Source organism: Notolepis coatsorum (assembly GCF_963971535.1).
Source record: "Notolepis coatsorum genome assembly, chromosome: 11".
Taxonomy (NCBI): Eukaryota; Metazoa; Chordata; class Actinopteri; order Aulopiformes; family Paralepididae; genus Notolepis; species Notolepis coatsorum.
The window spans coordinates 83356885-83378071 of NC_140175.1; the positions used below are offsets into that span (position 1 = coordinate 83356885).

The following is a 21187-nucleotide window of genomic DNA, read 5'->3' on the forward strand; positions in this document are numbered from 1 at the left end:
AAAAAAAATTTAAAATTATTATAATTTTCTTTTTTTTACATTTCTATAACCTTTATTTACCCAGGCAAGTAAGAACAAATTCTGATTTTATTTATTGTCAAAAGTATGCATAATGTTGTGTTCCACATTCCACAACAAGAGATATGTAATGTTAATTACCTGAAATTATTCAGTTTTTTGGGGGGGGAAACCCTGCATATATCGGTATCGATTGATATCGGTATCGGAAATTAAGAGTTGGACAATATCGGTATCGGTAAAAAAGCCAATATCGAGCATCCCTATGTCCCAACAGTCATCATACAGCACAAATACAGTACAAAGAAAATAAGTTGTCATCTGTGACCAGAGTGCAAAAAAAAACCGCAACATTAATTCATACATTCTGTAGAGATGGACTTATGCCGTGATGTCATTCTCGTACCGGTACCGGACCGCTCGGGCTCAAGTGGTATATTCACGCAGAAATGTACTTGGTGATAATGAGGAGACGTTGGCCCCTCTAGGTGCTCAACATGGCGGAGATCCAGACCCGGCTGGCCTACGTCTGCTGTGTTCGACAGCTGGAGCTGGTGAAGAACAGCGACTACTGCGAGTACATCAGACCTCCCATCGACCGCTACCGGACCCTGGAGTTTGGCAAGTTCGACGAGATAGCTGTAAGTGTCGCACTGGCTGTGCTCAGGAGCGCCCCCTGTTGAACTGTGGCATTCTCTTGACTATCGTGTTTTAATATCGGTTAGAGGGGGGGGGGATGCATATGTGGTTAATTAACAAAACAACACACACCATACTTTAGTTTGTAGCATATTTCAAACTAAATAAATGAATTGTACCATTTATAAAATAAATAAATACAAAAAGATTAATTGATATAACTCCTGGTCCTTATGAGCAGATTCAATTCAAATAATGAACACATTAGATAACATATTGAAAATATTCTAAATTAAACATTCAGCAAAGTTAAAAACACACTGCTATTTAGAATGAATGGTTCAGTAGCCAGTATGGCCTATTACATTTGATAGGCCATTTTAGAATATGAACGGTATGCATTTAATCAGCTTACAAACTCGTTTTGACATGTAATTAAATCGAGTGTTTAAAAGCTCTGTGGTACAATTCATTATGTAGAGTAAGAATATGAAACAAGCATAATTGTGATGGCACCCCTGGACAGTTATCACAGATATTATAGAATGATCTTTATTGTCATTGTTACAGTGTTACAACGAAATGCAGCCCTAGGTGCTAGCTGTCACACAGTCCTAGATCATAAAAACACAGTCTTAAACACAGTATTAAATATAAAAACAAGAGTAAGGCATAAATAGACATAACATAAACATAAACATGATCATGATCATGATATATGGAGTAATTGTACTATAATCGCTGTTTGTTTGTATACTGTATTTATACATCAGGTCTGTCGATTGATTCATTTTAATTAACGCGTTGATTGCATGATTGGCTTGCGTTAATCGCCTTAACACATGTTAAAAAGCATATCGCAAAATGCATCTGTAGAGGTTGCGGTCATAAATAAATACATGATGAAATGGTTAGAGAAAGTAAAAAATCACAAGTACGGTCACAGGTGTCTTCAGTAACGTTGAATAATGATCCATTTTGTGAATACATTTGTTCTCTGATGTAACAATATCCTTCAGCATAATTATTAAGCATATCGTAGCTCGACCTGTGTGACATTATTTAATACCGGTTGCTCCGCTTGGAAAGACTGTTCATCACTGCATCGTTTATACAACTTAGTTTAATCCAAAAGTGTGAGAAACTTTGTGTTATCAAATAAGACGTTTCAGGGGACTCTGGTCACTCATTATTCTCCTGGTCTGCATGTCGGACTGTAAACACACCAACCACCGCAGCTGGATGAAAAAGGGCAATGTGACATTTTCTTTTATGCGTTATGTTTTTCAAATGAATCGTTCATCTTGACAGCCCTAGTATACATGTCTCATATAAGAACTTGCATAACCTTTTTTTAAATTTATTTTAATCTTTGTGTATACATGATGGTGTATGTGTATTGTAAGAGGTGGACTAACAGTTTCCTGCATACAAAAACTATATTTGGCGTGTGTGTGTGTAGGAGGTGGGCTACCAGCATGGGAAGACGGTGTTTGACGTGTGGTGTCGGAGCGGAGTGGTGGAGAAGATGCTGAAAGACCAACACCAGGAGGAGTTCCACACACAGAGTAACAATGTAAGGAGGGGGAGAGGGATGGAAGGAGGGAGGGAGAGAGGGATGCAGGAATGGATGGAGGGAGAGAGGGATTCAAAAAAGGGATGGACTGATGGAGGGAGAAAATGCACGAGAGGACGTGTATAGATTTCTCTTTTCCTTTTGTCTTCATGTTACAGATGTGAGGGAGGAGATGGTGAGGGACTGGTAGTCTAACTATCATGCTGCCACTGGAAGCAATGTAAAAACCATAGAGAGAAGAAGAGATGATGGACTGAGGAAGGGAGGGAGAGAAAGAGGAGGATAAGAGACAGATAAGACGCTGAGCCGTCCAGCTCCAGATGGAATCGCAGACTGTACTTTGTCTGTACTCTGGTAGAAGAAACAATCCCCTCTACCACAATTAGAATTTACCCAAATCAAAAGCCCTGGGTAGATATGTGCTTGTGTCAGGCAACATGAATGAACACAAGACGGTGAGATACAACGTCAGGAGAGCAGTAATAGAGGCAAAACGGCGTTATAGGGATAAAGTTGAACTTCAGTTTGAACAGGCTCACTCTAGAGGTATGTGGCAGGGCCTCAGAACAATGACCGATTACAAAGGCACCTCCCTCAAACAGTGACATCTCCTTAGCAAATTATCTCAATACCTTCTATGCGAGGTTTGAGGCTGTGAATAACAACACCAGCCTACAAACCACTGCAATGGAGGGGGGGGCACTGCTGATGGAGATTCAGTGTTCAGAATAACAGAACATGAGGTGAGGATGACCTTTAAGAAAGTGAATATCAGGAAGGCAGCAGGACCGGACGGCATCCCCGGCCGCGTCCTAAAAGTCTGTGCCGACCCACTGGCCCCGGTATTCACTGACATATTAACCTGTCCTTAGAACAGGCTGTCATCCCCACCTGTCTGAAGAAGTCCACCATCATCCCTGTACCCAAAAAATCTACGCCCGCTTGCCTCAACAACTACCGCCCTGTAGCTTTCACCTCCATAGCCATGAAGTGCTTTGAGAAGCTAGTGAAGGGCTACATCTGTTCCTCCCTCCCCCCCATCAACCTGGACCCCCTGCAATTTGCATACCGCCCCAACCAGGCCACGTGAGCGGATCGGCGCGGGTGAGAAATCCGCTCTTCGCTCTTTAAAGCTTGGTCCGCTCCGCTAATTGCTCATGTTGACCCCGCCCCCAAGTCGCTCTCCGCTCGCTCACCGCTCACCTTGAATCGAGCGCTCCCCGCGCCACATCGCTCGGCAGATTTTTTATTTTTTTTTGGAGCATGGTGTAAATTAGCTCAAACTACAACAGTCTACACCCCCTGGGCCCCTTAACAATTGTTTGTATTGAGCCGCATTGTAATTGTACCCATTCTGTAATGTTAAATAACATTGTTTATCCATTCACTAGCTCTATTAAGCGATGATAGCTAGCCTAGCCACAATGCTATGGTCGCTGCCATTAACGTTAGCATGTAAGCTAACGACAACAACAATGGCGTCAAAACTTTTTCTAACAGGATGTGAGTGACAAAGCCTGAACAGGATATCACAGGTTCACCCTTCTCATTGGTTGAAAATGGCCTTCATGTTTGTACATCGCCATCTGTTGCTTTGGCATTGTACTACATGTATATTACATCAGTGTTAAACCACTGTGAGCGGCCTGGAGTGGATTGGAGCGGAGGAGAACTCTCGCTCCGGACGTCGCGCCGACCCATTTTAAAACCCACTCCTCGCTCACGTCAAAACCGCCCGCTCCGCTCCCCGCGCCGCTCACACGCACTGGCCCCAACAGGTCCACGGAGGACGCCATAGCCCATGTGCTGCACACAGCAGCATCACACCTGGACAAGAGGCAGGGGAACTATGTGAGAATGCTGTTCATCGGCTACAGCTCAGCATTCAATACCATAGTCCCCTCCAAACTCATAGCCAAGCTCAGGGACCTGGGCTTGAACTATGACCTCTGCCAGTGGGTCTTGGACTTCCTGACGGGTAGACCCCAGGTGGTAAGAGCAGGCAACTGCACCTCCTCATCCATCACGCTCAACATAGGGGCCCCCCAGGGCTGTGTTCTGAGTCCCCTTCTCTACTCCCTGTACACACATGACTGTGTGGCACAGCGGAACAACAACACAATCATCAAATTTGCTGATGACACAGTAGTGGTGGGCCTGATCTCTGCCAACGACGAGAGGGCCTACCTGGAAGAGGTAGAGAATCTGTCGCAGTGGTGTCAGGAGAACTGCCTCTCCCTGAACGTCAGCAAAACAAAAGAGATGATTGTGGACTTCAGGAGGTCGGGGGTCAGGGACTACAGCCCCCTCAGCATCGACGGGGCACCAGTTGAGAGAGTGAACAGTTTCAAGTACCTAGGAGTCCACATATCCGAGGACTTGACATGGACCACACACATTGACAGTGTTGTGAAGAAGGCACGGCAACGCCTCTACTTCCTCAGGCGCCTAAGGAAGTTCCAAGTCAGTCAGAAGATCCTTAAGAACTTCTACTCATGCACAATAGAGACCATCCTGACTGGCAATATCACCTCCTGGTTTGGGAATAGCACCGCACAAGACCGCAGCAGACTACAGAGAGTGGCCCGTTCAGCCGAACGCACAATTGGAGGGGGGCTTCCCACTCTCCAGAACATTTACAACAAGCAGTGCATGGGTAAGGCTAAGAGAATTATCAAAGACTCCAGCCACCCAAACAACTGCCTCTTTGAACTGCTGCAGTCAGGCAAGCGATACCGGAGTCGCATGGCAAGCACAGAAAGACTCAGAAGAAGCTTCTATCCCCAGGCCATCAGGTTGCTCAACGAACAATAACACTATGCAACAACCATCAAAAGCACTCGCAGCACACGCATCCACACGCACACACTCACTTTAAACAAACCACTCACTGCAGCACCCACTCTACACACTTTAGAACACCTAAACACACTTTATATTTATTGGCAAATAATTTGCACTACAACCCATACCTCAGTACACCTTACTGTAAATTGTACCTAAATTGTACCTCATCCCATTCTGCTTTGCACTATATAGTATATTGTAATTAGTATATTGTATAGTATATTGTATGGTAACTCAGTTACTTCTACTCTGCATTGAACATTGTACATATGTACATACTGAACACTTGTGTCTACGTACGTGACTTCTATTTTATACTTGCTATACTTATTTTATTTTATACTTATCCTTTTGTCTAGCACAGTCTCTGGAGCGTAACAGAAAGAAGCATTTTGTATAAAAGTATTCTGTACTTCTGTATGACAACTAATAAAGAAACTTGAACTTGAACTTGTACATGTAGTTTTAGGACTATTTGATTGAGCATAAGATGCAAATATCTCAACCCTCTATGGCTTCTTGGTGGTATTGGTCGGTAAGTGGTGATGTGTTTGTGTTTTTCGGCCTAAAATCAGGGACGCATTTCAGACTAAAAAGCAGCTGATGGGTGACGGCAAGGGTCAGTGGTTAGGATTAGGCAACGTGGTTGTTATGGTTAAAGGATTAGTTAATATCTTTGGACATTAAAGTGGTATGAAATACTTGCATTTCCATTAACTCACTGAGTCCCATGGTTGGAAGTTCTGGGCCGATTCAGAGTGAACCAGGAAGCTTCAGAGAGGCAGCAGACGGTGTCACAAGACTAAAGAAACTGTTGATCCACACTATAACAATATAACATGCAGGCAAACGTTTTAACCATCCACAGCAGAGAACACTGTGTGCCTCAAGCACAAGCTCAGAACTCTGACCACAGGACTCTGAGTTCATCTAATAGCATCAACTATACTACCAGTAAGTAGTTCATACCACTTCATCTCGTTCATTCGTCTGCACGTTTACATTGCACTTAGGGCTGACCTTTGAATTATTTTTTGGAATTTGAAGCTTCGGGGCCGAGATTCGATTTAAATTCGAAGCTTCGAGATTAAAATGTTTTTTATAAAAAATGTATTTATTTTATTTTATTTATTCTTTTTTTAATGTTGTGGGAATTGTACAGCACTTTGTTCAACTTTGTCAGTGCTGTAAAGTTTAAACCTTTTTAAATCTTAGACAAACAAAACACTTTGCTTTCATGAAATATTGTAAGCCGTCATTTGAGGCTTTATAAAAGCAGCACAATGAACACAAATCTGTCAGTGCCAAGTCCGACCTCATCTTAAATAACAAACAGCATTGATTGTTGTAATTAACAAAGAGGCAGAGTTGATTTTGCAAAAAAAAAGTACTTTTTTTTTTTTTTTTTTTTTCATATTCGAATCCCATGCCCCATCGAACGAAGCTTCGAAGTATTTAAGACAGCCCTAATTGCACTACTTTAATAAAAAAAAAGTGTGTGCTGATTTTATGCCTATGTTCATTTTATACTAATTTCTGTGGTACACTCTGGACTGCGGTCCATGTGTGAAGAGTACCGTACTTTTCGCACTATAAGCCGCACCTGACTATAAGCCGCAGCAGCTAAATTGAATGATGTGTACATATATAAGCCGCACTGGACTATAAGCCGCATGTGTTTTAATGTTTAATTACCATATGTAAGGAGTGGAGCCTGCGGCTTAATTTGACTCAACACGGGAAACCTCACCCGACACGGAAAGGATTGACAGATTGATTGCTCTTTCTCGATTCTGTGAGTGGTGGTGCATGGCCGTTCTTATATTGAGCTTTAAGTTCCCACCTCTACAGAGAATGACTCCCATTGGGACACAATACTGTCGGACAAATAACATTAACTCATTTACAAGTTGTATTAAGTTTAGCAAATAAGGGAACAGATAAATAACATTTCAATGCAGTAAAAAAAGCAATATTTCGATTTTCGGGTTTTGTCCACATATAAGCCGCACCGTTATATAAGCCGCAGGGTCGAAAAATGGGGGAAAAAGCCGCGGCTTATAGTCCGAAAAGTACGATATAGATAGTTTTTTTTTTTTTTTTATATTTAACGTTTTTTTTTTTTCACAAGCAGGACAATACATACATGACAAACTAAGACAATAATAATAATAATAATAATAATAATAATAATAATAATAATAATAATAATAATAATAATAATAATAATAATAATAATAATAATAATAATAATAATAATAATATTATTATTATTAAGGGGGTGAGGGGGGGGGTTGCAGAGTGTTACAAAGGTTCAGTACACAAACATTCCAGATAGTGATCTAATTAAGTTCAGGGGACCTTGAAGGCCATCGGGCCTATCACTCTCTTGAAGAGAGAGAGCAGCCTGTTCCATTGATAACAAGTCCATGAAGTCCTTGCGCCAGTTCTCCAAACTGAAGCAGTTACTGTAGGTTTGCGTTCTTTCCAGTTCATTAAAATAATCCGTTTGCATGCTAGAAAAGCCAGTGCTACAATATTATTTACAATCTTTGCTTGAGCAGTGTCCATTTTTACACCCAATATACACGTTATAGGGCAAGGATTAATGTCAATTTGGAGAGTAACTGACAGGTCCTCAGCAATGTCCAACCAAAATGTCCTAACAAGCGGGCCACAGCAAGTGCATGAGCGTACCCTCTACTCCACACCCATGCCAGCACAATTTGGGTAGGGTGTGATTCATTTTATTCAGTGTACAGGGTGTTATATAGGCCCTGTGTAGTATCTTTAATTGTATAATTTTATATCTAACACATTTAGATATTTTAGTACTATTCCTAAGTGCTGCTTCCCACTGTGTTTCAGATATGGGTATACCCATGTCTCGCTCCCATTGGACTTTAGTTTGGGTATTGGTATCAGGGGTGGTTGAACATGATAGTTTATACATTGCAGATACAATGCCTTTCCTGCCTGTAATTCCCCTTAATGTCTCTTCCAAGACTCTGTTTGTTCCTATAGCTATGTCTTTAGACAACAATGATTTAATAACTGATTGTATTTGTAAATAAGATAAAAATTCTGTGTCTTTCAGCCCAAACTGTGTTTTAAGTTCATTAAAAGGTATCATATTTCCCCTTTCGGTCACTTGCCCCACCTGTGTTATATTATGTTGTTGCCATACATTATTTTTAAGGGTTTTACCTTAAAGGTGACATGTACTATAAATGTCATTTTTCAGTCTCTAGCATTGTATTATAGTAATAGGAGTTCGTATCAATGTGTTTTGGTGTCTAAATACCATATTGGCGGATTGCTCTGATTCAGCTCAGCCCCTTTCCTCCTCCAGTAAATCAGGCCATTTTGATTTGAACGACTGAGTCACGTCATTCGGACGCTGGGTAGCGCACAGTGATGCGATTGGCTCTGTGGTTGGAGCTAATGCCCGCCCCCATTCTACCTAGACTAGACAGCGAGTGGAAGCCACTTCCTCATGCTGCGAGGCGGAGTGGGGCCCGACGCCTCTGTGTGCGCTCTGGAGGGAGAGAGGGAGAGAGAGATGGAGAGAGAGGGAGCACTGGGGGGGGGGGGGGGGGGGGACCTGCTGCGCGGCACACGGGAGAGTGTGTGCAGAGGTGTTGGGTTTCGCTCTGGAAGAAGCTCTCTCTCTCTCCCACCCCCCCCCCCTCTCTCTCTCTCTCTCTCCCTCCCTCCGGAGTGTGTGCAGAGGTGTCTGGTTTCGCTCTGGAAGAAGCTCTCTCTCTCTCTCTCTCTCTCTCTCCCACCCCCCCCCCTCTCTCTCTCTCTCTCTCCCACCCACCCCCCCCCCTCTCTCTCTCTCTCTCTCTCTCTCTCTGTCTACCAGTCGCTGTGTGGGCTGACTGTCACTCAAAGTGCTTATGGGCGGAGCCAGGCCATAACAGCCTGAAATCTTGAAGCTGGAAAATGATGGTTTTGAGTACTTGATTAGAAATATAAAACAATGCATTTTTTTGAAAAAAACCTTACAGATGTCTTCAATAGACTAACAGGAATTGTGTAAAGTTGCCCAAATAGTGCTAGGAATAGCAGTTGTCCCCTTTAACTATATAGATAGTTATTAATATTTATTGTTATATTGTAGAAATGTGTGCATTGAAATGTCTGTAAAGTCTCGACGACATTGAAAATGAGGGTGACCTCAATTGTATTTGAGAATAAATAAAGGTTGATGATCTCCAAACATCTATCCCTTTAAGGTTATAAGGTTAGGGTTGGGGGCTAGTGAATTAATGGAAGTCAACGTGTGTCTGTGTGTCTATCTACAGGTGGTCATGTGTCCTAATGCCTCCTTCACTGACCTGGCAGAGATTGTGTCCCGCATTGAACCTGTCAAACCAGCGCTTGTAGAAGGTAAAATGATCTACACACACACACACACACACACACACACACACACACACACGCACACACGCACACACACACACACACACACACTCTATCTGCCAAGCTCTTTGCGTTTTTGCTCTTGCTCTTGTGTTCTCTCTCTCTGATATACACAACAGATTCCAATACTAACATTGGTGTGTGTGTGTGTGTATGCGCATTAGCAGCTATTGTAGTCTTGTGCTCGTGTTGTTGCCGTGGCGCTCGCTGCCTTGCCAACCAGAGGGTACAGACGACAGCAGGCAGCAGGACGCCTGCAGCCTCTAATTAAAAAACCTGAGTCCTTGAAGGAACCGGCGCAGCGTCCCGTGAAACTCTTTGACGGAACTAAAACGTGCCGCTTACATTACATACACTTTCCAATTTAGCCTCAAGGTTTTTTCCAATTTGCGAGCGAATGAAAAGTCGATCCGGTGGAATGAATTTAAACGAGCGACAGTGAGGTGGAAGTGGCGCCATAACTCCTTTATTGAAGGCCTATAAACGTGGCGTCTCAGTCTCTGTGACGTCACATCACAGCGCTTGAACTCTCTGCCTCTCTCTCTCTCACGCGCACTTCTCATTCATTGCTCATCGACCGCCCTCCTCCACTTCTCTTTGCACACTCATCCCTTTCTTTAATTATTCACTCACTTGCTTTTTTTCATTCACTTTCTCATCACTCGTTCACTCACGGTTCTTTGCTTTATCTACTCCATCTCCCACCCTCCACCTCTTCTCTCTCGCTCTACCTCCCTCCCTCTCTCTCTCTCTCCCTCTCTCTCCTCCACCTCCGTCCATCCATTCCCTCCATCAGAGGAGTCAGACTACCACACTGACTACGAGGAGGAGGCGGTGGAGAGTGCCCTGTCGGACATGGAGCTGTCCAATCACTATGGAGAACACACTGAGGGCGAGGAGACTGCTGATACGGTGTGGACACGCCCACCACTCACTGGGGTTTTAGGGTGGACTCACGTTGCTGGATTTCTTAAGCTCGATTTATGGATGTTAAGATCTCCAACACGGATGTCACTGTTGTGGAGGCTGTGTGTTTAGTTTGTTTTGTGGCATGACATTTGTGGTGAAAGTGTAAATTCCTCTGACCCCTCTATAAATGCTAGGCAAAGTGAGCGGCATGTTGTTGGCACAATTTAGAAATGCACAAACACAAACCGCTGTTTTTATCTTTTAGATAGCGCTAAGCTATCTGTATTGCAACACATTTTTCGCTGTAACATTCACATTATCCATAGAATCCTCCTTCCACTCTCATGCTCCATAGTTTCCAGTGTTGTCTTCCTGCAACAACTCACGTCTTGTGGGATTTCAGAGCGAGATTTCTGTTTCAGTGGCAAAAACAATCACTTCTGGTGGACATACTTGGTGGTAACCAAATAAAAAATAGAGTTCCCTCAAAAACCACTTGAACTCAGTTGAAACTCGCACCCAGTTTCACACCCTAATCTCCACACAGACCCTCTGTACCATGCATGCCACGGGTAAAGTATAATTTACCAATTGAAGTGATACTCTGTGTGGTAGGGTTAGGCAGTAATGCGGGAATAAGGTAGTCCGTGGTCTTTGAAAATAGCAACAGTGTCCCTCATTACCATCTTAAAATGTTTTTATTAAGAGTGTTTATCCAGCACCACTATCTGTGTGGTGGAGTTTTAAGGCGAGACACTACAGGTGAATAGGGTAAAAAATTTAACTAATAGATATCACAATGAAACTTCCCCAGTTGATTACTTATATTAAGACAAGACTTTTTTGTATTACAAGTTTTCTGAAATTGTATGTTTAAATATGCAAATGAGGCATGATCTACTTAAATATGCAATGATTTGCATATAATTCCAGGACAGAAATCTGAACATTGGATAAAGCCATTTTCAAAATTATTGTTTCATTTTGTTGACATATTAGAGCCAAAGGTTATTACAGAGGGGATTTTGGATATCTCTTTTTATCACTCCATAAATCAGAAAATACTCCATTCAGTCCATTTTTATGGTAAAATTCCATATTTCGCCATGTTTTTAGGAATAAAATGTGATATAAATCAGGGTATGAATGCGATATCAACAAACCCTTCTGTAAATACCTTCAGAACATAGATATGAATAGAACTGGAAGGTTTGGTGTATGTGAGTGTTACTGAAGTGGATATTTCTGGCTCAGAGTATGAGGAAAAACTCTTAAAACTCATTTTTGGGAAAACGCCTTCAAAGTTCTGTATTGTAAAATGCCATACTTTTTTTTTTGAAACAGATATTTACAAACACAATACCTAATCAAACCATTAGTAATAGACAACCTAAACACATGCCTGATAACTGAATAATAATAATAATAATGATGTTATTGAACTGAACAGAACTACACACAGGCTACAAACAGTGTAGTACAGTGTAGTACCCCCTAATAGGCAAAAAATATTTGAATAGATATCACTATGAAACTTTCCCAGTTTGTTATGTACATATAAACTAAGAAAAAATATATTGCAAGTTTTCAGAATTGTATGTTTATATATGCAAATGAGGCACTTCCCCATTAAATATGTGCACATTTATGGATGCAATAAGGCAAAATGAAGTAAAATAAACAACTAAATGTGTGTTATTGACGTTTTATTGTCACTAGTTTCATAGAAGACATGTTTAGGAAGCAAAATATAACAATCTCAAAATCAACAAAAAAAGTATATTTGCCTATTCACCTGCAGTGTCTCCCCTTAATAATACACACTAAATGAGGAGTGTTTATCCAGTACCACTGTCTGTGGTGGAGTTTTAATAAAAAAAAGAATATAACAATGAAGAATAATTAACTACTATATCATAACATTCTAAATTCACTTACAGGTAGAACATGATTTGTTTTCTGCAGTCTACCTCCATCTAAGTGCATATTATCGGTGGGGTGGGGGGGAAATCCATACAGCAATATATTGCTATATTTTGTGTGCCGATATTATATTGATACAGTGATGCCAAGTATCCATATAACAAATATAATAATAATAATAATAATAATAATAATAATAATAATAATAATAATAATAATAATAATAATAATAATAATAATAATAATAATAATAATAATAATAATAATAATAATAATACAAATATATACTGTATATAATAATATATATTTATTTATTTTACAATCCCATTTTACTGCTATAGAAATTCAGTTTTCTGTTGGGGACATACTTAAAAGGTAATAAATCAATCAATATATCACACAGTCTGATTGATATGTGATCATATGGTATTGTGAGGCCTTTGGTGATACCCACCCCTACTTATCAGTAAGCTATATGGATGTGTAGTATTTAAAAATGAACATGTTCTACTGTAGTGAAATGTCACTTTAAGAACCAAGTTGGCCGTCCAAGCTTTACAGTATTGTAAATCCGTGTGGGTCGGATGGCCTGATCCTAGATCTGTTTGGAACCCAACCTTGCAGTGTTTCTCTTCCCTTAACACATCAACTGCCACGCTTATATCCATCAATGTATGATCACTGCCACCAGTGTAAGCCTATGGAGATGTTCACCTTCTTTGCAGGGCTATAACTTTTTAAATTGTATTGCTAAATTGACATTACTATTCAACATCGATTATCTATCGTTCAGGATGTAGGAACGTTATACTTTTTCATTCATATATTCATACGAAAATACCGAATATAAGTGTTTTTATCGTTTTCTGCAGTAATTCCTAGAACGCTAGTTATAGGCCTAAACGCATAATATAGATTATCGATTGCAGTTTATTCGCGATACACGCTATATTAAAAAATCCAACTGAATACGATCCTAGCTTTATGTAGTATGGGTGATATATTGATCAGAGCGGTTTGCATTGAAAAGAATAAACCATCAAGCTGAAAGTAACGTTACAGTCCTCTTACCGTTTGCCGATGAGACTGGAGGAAAAAGATCCCACTTATTTGACGTCGATCGACTAGATCCATTTCCGCTTTGTATGGCGCAATAAACGCCCAAATCATATCGATTATTGAGTTATGGCAGCAATCCATATACACGGATGTGTGTCTAGAGTCCCGCAACAATATGTGACTGCCGGACGGAATTCCCAGATGCACCGAGATCACCAGAGATCCATTTCCGGTAGTAACTCGCCCGATCATCCACCAGGCGGCGGTATTGAAGCATCGCTGCCTACATTAAAATTGCAATGGCGATCGAATCCCGACAGATGGCAGTATCGCCTACCTTTTGAACTGGGTCTCTAAGGTGTCTCTCTCTGTGCCTGGCTGCAGGAATCAGAACACAGCCGCCTGTCGGAGATTTGCTCGCCTGAAACCTATTGTTTCCCGTATTATAGCCATGCCCAATGCACACGAGTAATTGAGATCGCGATGGAACTACTGGGATTATTCATTTTGGAGTACCTTCTGACTAAGGTAAGGTCTATTTTAGGTCTATTTTACCGAACCTAAAACATGCTTTTGGTAACGATCGCAGCTTCCTCAAACAACCTCCCCCCCTTCATGATTTTGTGAAGAAACATCTACATATGGCATATACCTTTGATTTAGAAATAATATAGGTTTCAGGCGAGCAACCCGAACGATTTCGCATATGCATATCACACGTCTAGAAAAAAATACTGGATTATTTTGAAAAGGGGGCGATGTTTAGCGCGGAATAGCGCATAAACGAAAGTATGTAGAAATTAACTGGTTTGTCAGTGTTGGACTATAAACAGTGTCTGTCAAATGAGCCATACTATTGTCTCCATAGCTATAATATAGAATATACGATGGGTCCGCAAACATTGTGAAAATGGTCAATAACGCTGGCGCCATTGAGTAAAGATGGGAAAACAGCGTGGCGCTCAATGAGTTAAGGTACATGACATCTCAGCTATGGGTTGCATCAAAAAGACAATGCTATCTGTTGCCCATTGTTTGTAGATATGCCAAAAAAAATCTTTAACTCTTACTTTTTAATCTCACTCCTCTTCCTCAGGATGAAGAGCTGGAGATCAGACACGTTCAGCGTCTCCCTCTGCTCTCTAACTCCTCCATCGACCACTACCTGTCTACCTCCCCCGACATCCCTGACTATCCCACCTCCCCCGACTCCCCCAGTGCCCTGTGCAGTCCCCCAGACTCGCGCTCGCCCTCACCCCCACCTCAGAACCAGGACAACGTCTGAGAACAGTCCAGGGAAACCCATCAAACATCCGACCTGTATTGAACTATGTCCGAATGTTCTCTGTCCATCAACCCTGCCTGCAAGGTTCTCCTGTTAAGCAGTCTTTTTTCAGTGTATTGTTTGTATTGTATTTCTGTCTCTTTTCGACACACCTCACATTCACGTCTAATGGGAGATCCCGGTTTCCCTTTTTCCACCACTGCCTCGCTACCTCCCTCACCTCCCCCACCTCCCTCACCTCCCCACCTCCCCACCTCCCTCACCTCCCTCACCTCCCCTGGCAGACCCAGGACTCCTCCCCGACGACCCGGTATCAGGGGCTTATTTGCTCATTAATTAGAGTCAGACAAGACGATAGGTACCCTAAACCTGAACACAGTCCAAGGCGTATTCCTTTCCTCAGCCTGTGTCTGGACTAAAGCTAGAAAGATTCCTGACTAAAGGCGTTTTTCTGCCACTTCAAAGCCATGTGTTTGCACTGGGAGAGAGTGGGGTGGAGAGTGTTCAGACCTTCTGTCTTGAATGGAGCAGATACAGTCTGAGCAGCAGACTGAGGGGATCTGCCCTATCAGATCATAAGCTCCACATGCAATGACAGACAAGCAGGATGCATGGCGAGGGGGGCGGGGCTTAGTTCTGGAACAGTACAGGACATTATATATTATCAATTATATTGATAATAGTAGCAAAAGTACATGTTTGATTCATGTTCTGTCATTTGGACAATTCTACAAGTATTCATTCATATTCATTCCATAATAGTAATTATGAATTAATATCCATTCCATAATAATTATTCATTCATATTCATTTCACAATAATTACAATAACACTTTTGAGCTATTTAATAACCCATGTGATTCGAATTTAATCTAACGACCATGTCACAATGGCCGCTAGTCATTAGAAGCCATTGAAATTATGAGGACACCTTTGAGAAAAAAACAACAAAAAAAACATTTGAAGCGAGCTGAAGGACAAAATGCTAACATTTATTATATAATGTGACATGTGTCTGGTCAAGGCGTTTTTCTGTATCTTTTTTAAATCTGAACATGAGTAATGAAGACCCGACCAAACCCATCGGGTACAGTCGACCGGCATACATGTTAAGCTCTACCCCGTTCCACAGCCCAACACATGCAAGTCATGTCAAACCTCTTCACAGCCTCAAGTCTATTAATTTCCAGCATGCATACGTTCTCTCCCGCACTCATAGGAAGAGATGCCCCACACACACACACACACACACACACACACACACACACACACACACACACACACACACTCTCTCTCTCTCTTCCCCTCTGCCTCTGGGGAATTGGTTTGATATGGAAAACGGAGGAACAAAGAGAAGGAAGCGGCAGCATCAATGCTCTGTGGTCACAGCTATCACTGCAGTTTCCTCCTGCATCGTGTGCCAGGTACACTGACTGACTGGCCAACTGACTGGCAGGCTGACTGACTGACAAACTGGCTGCCTGACTGAAATGGCTGGCAAGCTGATTGACAAACTTGCTGACTGACTGTGATGAACTGACTGACTGACTGGCTGGCAGGCTGACCGATGAACTGGCTCACTGACTGACTGACTGACTGACTGACTGACTGACTGACTGATGCACTGACTGAACTGGCTGACTGACTAAACTGGCTGACTGACTGACTGACTTACTTCAAAGCCATGTGTTTGCACTGGGAGAGAGTGGGGTGGAGAGTGTTCAGACCTTCTGTCTTGAATGGAGCAGATACAGTCTGAGCAGCAGACTGAGGGGATCTGCCCTATCAGATCATAAGCTCCACATGCAATGACAGACAAGCAGGACGCATGGCGAGGGGGGCGGGGCTTAGTTCTGGAACAGTACAGGACATTATATATTATCAATTATATTGATAATAGTAGCAAAAGTACATGTTTGATTCATGTTCTGTCATTTGGACAATTCTACAAGTATTCATTCATATTCATTCCATAATAGTAATTATGAATTAATATCCATTCCATAATAATTATTCATTCATATTCATTTCACAATAATTACCTCTTGTATGAAACTATACTCCAGTTTTAACGTTTTCATTTCAATTCACTTCTATTTTTAATAGAAACTTAACGTGATCATTTTTGTTGAATTGTTTTTGTTTGTTTTCTTTTCTACCCAAGGGCCCAATGGAAGCCATTCATACCCCATTGTTTTTAGTTTCAACTTGATTGTCAATCTTATGTTGTTCCATAACAGCAGTGGTTTTGTTTTTGTACAGCGATGAAAACAAAAATATTCCGGGCCTCCATATTGTATGTAGATGGTTAATAATGATGTTCGCTCCAGCAGTGCAAACCCAGCCTAGAGTCCAGATGCTCCTGCTGCTGCTATTGTTTCTATGCACAGGCACAATCAAAGACAGCTGGGACAATCACTCCAGCTGTGCACAGTATGATGGGACTGCTGAATCATAGAGCCTTGATTAACTCTTCTCCCTGCAGTCACACCAGCCCTTAAACGGACTCACTTTCGCACCATTAAGCCTTATCAATGCAAGTAATTTACATAAACGTTATACAGTATATTTCGTAATTTTTTTACTACCATTAGATATAGTACCGCGTGTGCCTCAGGCTTGTAGCGTATGAAGGCACTTTTTAACTAAGCTAATATTTATGCTATGGCTATGTTACTACAGTAGTAGCTTTACATAAATTATGTGGATGATGGAAAGAGCCTGTGACTGAGATCCCCATGCGGAGATGTGTGATTTAAGAACGTGTGAGTGTGTCATAAAGTTGAGTCACAAGGAGGTAGGAGGCTATGCACCTTTTAGAGGTTTCGGTTACGGTATCTGGTTAAGGCTTTGTTGATGTTCGAGGAATATCTCAATATTCTGTTTTTTCTTAACAAGTAACTTGTCACATTGCAGGGAAATGTTTCTGTATTGGCTCATCAAGTAACTGAAATATCTGTTGGTGGCGTTCCTCGTTGAAACCAGTGGCTTACTTTATGAACCATTGTTATTTTGAACCGCTCGAGGCCAGTGGTAACACTTTTGAGCTATTTAATAACCCATGTGATTCGAATTTAATCTAACGACCATGTCACAATGGCCGCTAGTCATTAGAAGCCATTGAAATTCTGAGGACACCTTTGAGAAGAAAACAACAAAAAAAACATTTGAAGCGAGCTGAAGGACAAAATGCTAACATTTATTATATAATGTGACATGTGTCTGGTCAAGAAAAATGGGAGTGAATTGAAAATGTCAGGTGTCTTCCTCAAAGATATATGACCACTGGTATGTAGTTTTGGGTTGTGTCCAATACCCAAGCACAATGAATGAATGCAGAGCCCCACTGGCACTACTGTATGAATGAAATAGTACTCTGCTAAATGGGAAGTGGTGGTAATCAATGACTGATGGATGGAAGTGCTTTTGTAATGCATGGCTTTGTGCCATGAAGTCCTCAGCCGACCCTAGTGGAGCGAGAGCAGCCGCTTCAGACACGGGGCCTTCGACGCAAGGCTGTCGAGTCACTTTCCAGTCGGTTCAACTCTTTATTTGAAATCTTCGCTTATAGAATGTTCCTGTTTAATTGTGAATTAAATTCCTTTTTAAATTGTGAATAGGACCACCTTCTCAAGATTCAAGCTTTTCATTGTTTGAATGTGGAAGAAAATATGCTCAGATTTGTCAAACAAAATAGGGGAGCACAGTTTACCAATAAGCCTGTAAAACATTTTGTTGGGTCTATATTTATGTTATTTGTATCGGGATAAGTAATGTTTGTTTGATGATCTAGTGTGAAACACTTGTTACTAATAAAACCACTGTCGGTTGTAGCTGCCGTGTCCTTCATTCTCAGAAACGTGTTTTTCTGTGTCCTGGTTCAGGGCTTGTGATCAATTCACCGTTTCAAATCAAATCAGGACGTTTCATTAGAAGGTCTGTTGGAAAATACATTTCATTGACTCTTTGTGTTAAACTCCCAAACCACGTACCAAGTATTGACCCCTCTTTTCCACATGCTGTTCCACATAATCTGTTCTTTGTCACCTTGCCTGGAATGGAAAGTAACATAAAACCCTACGCTCTGCATCTTCTGGCCATCTCAGACCCACTCCTATCCGAGCTCCGGGAGGGTCATCAAGGAGAAGCCGCCTTTTCTCAGTCCTTGCCCCACAATGGTGGAACGAACTACCCACCACAGTTAGGACAGCCGAAACCCGTCCAATATTTCGCCGTCGACTAAAGACGCACTTCTTTAACCATTATCTGAAATGACGTTTTATTTTTTATATTTTTATATATATATATATATATATATGATCTAACCCTAACTAACCTTACTGTCATGCACTTGTCCTAATATACTAACCTGCACTGTAGCACTCAACACGTCGATGAACATTGTTACTCAGCTGATAGAGTTGTCGTACAGAACTTGTAAGTCGCTTTGGATAAAAGCGTCAGCTAAATGACTAAATGTGAATGATAAAAGAACACGCCAACATTTTGGGAAATTAGCTTACCGTCGTCTCCAGAGAGAGAAGAATATAGATACCAGTTCCCTCTCTGCGTTCAGTAGAAAGCTATCTGGCTGCACATTAGCCTAGTTTTGCACTATGTATAGAAGCACTCCTAAACTATACAATATTCACCACGGGATAACGCGCAAAAGTATCGGTATATACATGAAAAAAAGTATCTCTTTTTTGCATGTTCGACGGGACTGTCAAACAGTGATGCCACAGATTACTTGTAAAAGTTATCTGATTACTCCTTTAAAAAGTAATCTAGTTACTTTACTGATTACTTGATTATCAAAGTAACTCAGTTACTTTGAAAGTAACTAGGTTACGAAGTCGTCGTCCCCCCTGCTGCTGCCACAACATAAGAATGACAACAGTTTTTAATATTTTTTTTTAAATAATGCTTTATTGAAAGTGCATAATGTCATAAATCATGATTGGCTGCTCAGACAGGTCATCATGAGATGTCATCAGGCCATAAGATCACAGCTGTCCACTGCTCAGGCACTCTAGGACAGTGGTTCCCAAACTAAATAAAATAGAAAATGTATATAATATAATTTTAATTAAAAATAAATTTGTAAAACCGTTGTGTAATATAAAACATGGTATTATAGTTTGTTATTCGCTCAAATTAGGCTTATCATTATGGGTAAATAGTGGCGCTTGTGCGTGATGACAGTTTTATTGACGCACCTGCTCCTTTGCTCTGAGATAGTAACTAAATAGTAACGCACAGCCACTTGGAAAAATAACTAATCAGATTACTGGCTTGTAAAAAATAGGCTATGGAAAGCTGGTGCATTAGCTACAGGGATAAGGGTAATGGCTGGTGCTGAAAGTGTTAACACTTTGATTGCCTAAGGCTAAATTCATGATATACCATCCGTTGCCAGCTCTATTTAACATGGAGAAGTTCCCCTTCTTTGCAGGGCTATAACTTTTTAAATTCTATTGCTAGATTGCCATTACTATGGCCCATTCAAGGTCAAGGTCCTATATGTATTGTTCATGGTGTAGCAACGTTAACATTTTTCATTCACATATTCATAATAAAATATGATCTAAAGTATAAGTATGTTTTCATCTCTTTCTGCAGCTTTCTCCAGAACGTGATTTATAGCCCCAAATGCATTATATTGATGATGAAATACAGTTTGATAGCAATCAGCGCGATATAAAAAATTCCAACTGGAAGTACTTCTGGAAGTTACTACACGTCATCTGATGTTGACCGAATGGGCGAGGGGGCGTTTATAATTCCGTGGGCAGCGTTATACCATTCATCTAATGTGGGACATATGTTCATCAGATCAGTTAGTATCGAACACGGAAATATTACACGCTAAAACTCACCCCAGTCTCCACGGGCCGTTGGGCGATCAGCGCGGGGTAGACAGTTTTCCATTATGGGATGTAAAAATACCCGGTCCATTTCCAGGTTGTACAATGGTATATACGTCAAAATCATGTTGTTTATCGAGTTATTGGCAACGGATCGCTATGTATTGTGTCAAGATGGAGTCGCGGGAGCTATAGAGAGTGGCCGGAAGTAATATGGGTGAACAGCACTTCAGCCACATCACTTCCTGTTTGGCGCTTCTGCCGATCGGCCACCAAATGGCGCTCTTGAACCGCTAGAGGATTGAGAGGAGCTCTGAACTGTGTGTGAAGGCTGCGGATGGAAAATATGATTCCGATCACAGATTTTTGAAATATTGATATCAAAGACGAGTTACGGCGTCTTCGGCAACTTGAGCATGGCGGGGAAGGACGCCTAAACTCGTCCTCTGGCAACTAAAGTGTTAAATTAAAAACAAAACAAACAGGAAGTATAACAGGCCTTTCTGTGTGGAGTTTGCATGTTCTCCCCGTGCTCGCAAGGGTTTTCCCCCCGATAAGATAAACCCAATGGAAAAACATGCACAACAATAGATCGCTAACGCTGTGGCGTCCTTGAAGAAGACGGACAGGAGCACT

At 41.4% G+C, this 21187-nt stretch overlaps 1 protein-coding gene across 1 annotated transcript in view; it reads left to right on the forward strand.

Annotated features, from left to right (window-relative positions):
- The window catches only part of LOC311237168 (patatin-like phospholipase domain-containing protein 7), a 147796-nt gene extending 129286 nt beyond the window's left edge, over positions 1-18510 (forward strand). The window contains exons 32-36 of the mRNA XM_084324977.1: positions 507-659; positions 2120-2233; positions 9391-9475; positions 10305-10420; positions 14496-18510. Of these exons, the coding sequence (XP_084181103.1) occupies positions 507-659; positions 2120-2233; positions 9391-9475; positions 10305-10420; positions 14496-14684 (657 nt within the window). The 3' untranslated portion in view covers positions 14685-18510. The remainder of the gene's footprint in view (positions 1-506; positions 660-2119; positions 2234-9390; positions 9476-10304; positions 10421-14495) is intronic.
- The last annotated feature ends 2677 nt before the right edge of the window (positions 18511-21187 follow it).